The sequence below is a fragment of the Poecilia formosa genome, unplaced genomic scaffold (assembly GCF_000485575.1).
Source record: "Poecilia formosa unplaced genomic scaffold, Poecilia_formosa-5.1.2 Scaffold273, whole genome shotgun sequence".
In the NCBI taxonomy this organism is placed as follows: domain Eukaryota; kingdom Metazoa; phylum Chordata; class Actinopteri; order Cyprinodontiformes; family Poeciliidae; genus Poecilia; species Poecilia formosa.
Window position 1 is genome coordinate 156,156 of NW_006800212.1, and position 3,098 is coordinate 159,253.

Genomic DNA, 3,098 nt, shown 5'->3' on the forward strand with positions numbered 1-3,098 from the left:
CATTTTTACTTCATGTAATTCAAATGTCAGTCAATTCATATTATGTAATGAGACACTTTCACCTTTTGTTTTAAGGAAGTGGCCAGCACACTGAGAAGAGCTAGATAAATGTGAATGTGAATTAATCAGATAAAAAAATAATAATTTCTGCCTAGGTTTATTTAGCAGGTAGTTCAGCGTGCATCGGCTTTTAGCCAAGCTAATTTAATTTAAGTCTGAGTCTTTAACACCACCACCACACTGATTGTCATTATATTTTATTTACTTTCCTCATTTTCATGAACATGGGAGAAACATGTTTTCACTAGAACTACAGCATGATTCAATGCTACATGCCATCAAAATGAAAGAAAATCAGCTTTTTTTAAAATGATTTTCTGCTACTTAGTCACATGTAGCAGTCATGGCTGACAAGCGTATCTTAGCAACCTGATTTACATCTCTGTGCGTGTGTGCATCACATGGAACCCGATTGACCTTTCAACGTAAGTCAATCAAAAGATTACACCACAGACAAACCACCTACGCAATAACTTCCTTATAAAAAGTCACTCAATCTGCTCCCGATGTCAAATCCACTTTAAAGAAGTGAAGACATCATGAGCATGGTGAGTGTCTGAATAAATAGCTTTAATAATGAATGAAACTCAAATATCTTTACTTGAACTGATGCCAAAGTAGAGATTTTTTTTTTTTTTTTCCAAACCTGAACAAACATGACAGAGCATTTTAAATGAAAAAGGGCTGGTTACTCATGTGTTTATTTAACTGATTGAGAGAGACAGCATGTATTTTTCAAAAAAAATCTCAAAATTATGTTTTAGAGGATGGCTGTGAGACCTGCAATAAGCTATGTTTAGAAGAAAATGACATTACCAGGGACCAAAATGAACAGGATGAGAAATGAGTGTGTCATTTCTCATCCTTTAATAATTCTCTCCTCAGCTCTACCTGTCAGTCCTGCTCCTGTGCCCTGGCATTCTCTTGTGCGCCGCAGAGGATCCCACCTACGAACACCAAGACCGGACAACAGGTGAAATTCTCCAGTGTGAACAGTGCAAACCGGGAACTTACCGCACCGCTCACTGCACTGCCACCAAGGAAACGAAGTGCGTACCCTGTCCGAGTGACCACTACACGGAGCTGTGGAACTACCTCAACAGGTGTCTGTACTGCAACAACTTCTGCTCACAGAACCAGGAGGTGGAGATTGAGTGCTCTGCAACCAACAACAGAGTCTGTCGTTGCAAAGCAGGGTTTTACATGATGGAGGACTTCTGTGTCAGACACACAGAATGTGGCCCTGGACATGGAGTTCAGGCTATAGGTAACGCCAGCTTTATTACACATAGTCAGGTGTTAATATGAACAATTAGATTATTTCCCAATTCAATGTAATGACACTTTTTTTTTTTTTTTTCTGTTGTAGGTACACCAAGAAATGACACCGTGTGTGAAAAATGTCTCAAAGGGCATTTTTCCAACTCATCTTCCGCCTCGGATCAGTGTGTAAAACATCAGGACTGCTCAGGGGAAAACGTCATGCTCCTCCAAGGCTCAGCGTTCCACGACACAGTTTGTGGCACCTGTGAAAGTCTCGCAAACGGAGGTAAGGACCTCGAGTCTGGAATGTCATATGACTCAAAACTCTAATGAAATTCACAGAGTGGGTTAGTAAGTTTTGGTAAGGCGAGACATTTAGACTTTAATCGAAACATCTGGTATTCTCATCCACAGGTGATGACCTCAGAGCAGTCCTGTCTGCATCACTCACTGGGAGCAGGATACCAAGAAGAGATTTAAAAAGACTTATTCACAAGTAAGATCACACTTAAACTTTTCTGCTATGACATTTTTCATCTATTATTTGCTCTTTTCTTTAAAGCTTAAATCACCTTTTTTCCCCCCCTACAACAGGATCATTCATAAGGATCAAGAGGATGATTTCACCGGAGACTCAGCTCTACCAAAGCAGAGAGGCCCTCTTGTAGATGTGATCAGAGTGTGGCTGGCCCAGGCTACTTCAGAGCAGCTCAAAGAGCTGGCTAAAACCATGAGGAATTCCCAGTTTAGCTCCATAGGAACTAAACTAGAAAGCATCTTTGATGAAATTAAGCAGCGGAATCCTACCTGCAGTTTATAAAACCCATGTGGGGAGCCTGTGCTGAACTTAAACATCTTTTCTCGTAGTGTGTGTTTACTGAACATATTTTTTTTTACAGAACTCTTAATTTTGCAATCATGTGCAGCATTATTGGGAGCAACAGAGGTTATCAGTATTACTAAATGTTCTTCATGTCTCCATAGGCTGGAAAAAAAACTGTTCATTCTTTGTTTTTGTTTCCTGTATGATGGGCCAGGTTGCCATTCATAGCAGCGTAATGACGTTTTATGAATATCCCGGTGAAGTACTGAACTATATTTGTGTCAAAAATAAGCTTTAGAATGTTGTGAAAGGAATGTAAAATGTTTTGTAAATTACATGAAGTCAAACTGAATTTATAAACTGTTCTCGTACGGCAACAAAAATAAAGTTGAAGTTGTTTTAAGTAACTCAGGAAAGTCCTTATGTTCTTAATAATGTTTAATGAAACATAACTTTCAACAAGACTTCCTCATCAAGTTTATGCACATCTCAAAATATTAACTTTCCTTTACACAAGAAGAAATTTGACCTTTTGGGAGTTTGACTCAATGGATAACAGGAAAACACCCACATATTCAGATGAGTTCCTTATTTGACTATCTGATCGCAGAACTTCCACCATCAAAACTCAGCAACAGAAGTGAAAACGTAATGAGTCAGATAGTTATGTACATTAGGGCTTTAGGAATGAATGAAACTGTATCTATTCATATTTCAATTCACAATCTAACGGTGTTTCTGTTTTGAACCCGAATTAGATTTGTAATGACTTTTTACTATCTATGGAGTTATTTGCATTTTTCAACAATGAGCATCAGTCAGGATAGAAGCTACATGACAGGTTTGATCAAATCACAGGAAGCTCACCATTTCCCTGTAAAGATATCAGTTTTTATTCAGATAACATTTATCAATGTTGTGTCAGTGGAATGAAATTATGAAATTATTCTAA

The 3,098-nt window shown here is 38.3% G+C and overlaps 1 protein-coding gene across 1 annotated transcript; it reads left to right on the forward strand.

Moving 5' to 3' along the window:
* The first annotated feature begins 588 nt into the window (after positions 1–588).
* On the forward strand, positions 589–2,553 carry LOC103151201 (tumor necrosis factor receptor superfamily member 6B-like). The gene is made up of 5 exons (XM_007571124.2): positions 589–608; positions 946–1,327; positions 1,430–1,609; positions 1,738–1,819; positions 1,918–2,553. The coding sequence occupies exons 1-5, from the start codon at positions 600–602 to the stop codon at positions 2,141–2,143; spliced, it is 879 nt and encodes a 292-aa protein (XP_007571186.1). The 5' UTR covers positions 589–599; the 3' UTR covers positions 2,144–2,553.
* The last annotated feature ends 545 nt before the right edge of the window (positions 2,554–3,098 follow it).

Bases quoted from the DNA above. Each gene is read 5' to 3' on its own strand.
- LOC103151201 (XM_007571124.2), top strand. The intron at 1,610-1,737 runs GTAAGGACCTCG...TCTCATCCACAG, and splicing joins TGAAAGTCTCGCAAACGGAG to GTGATGACCTCAGAGCAGTC. The intron at 1,820-1,917 runs GTAAGATCACAC...CCCCTACAACAG, and splicing joins TTAAAAAGACTTATTCACAA to GATCATTCATAAGGATCAAG.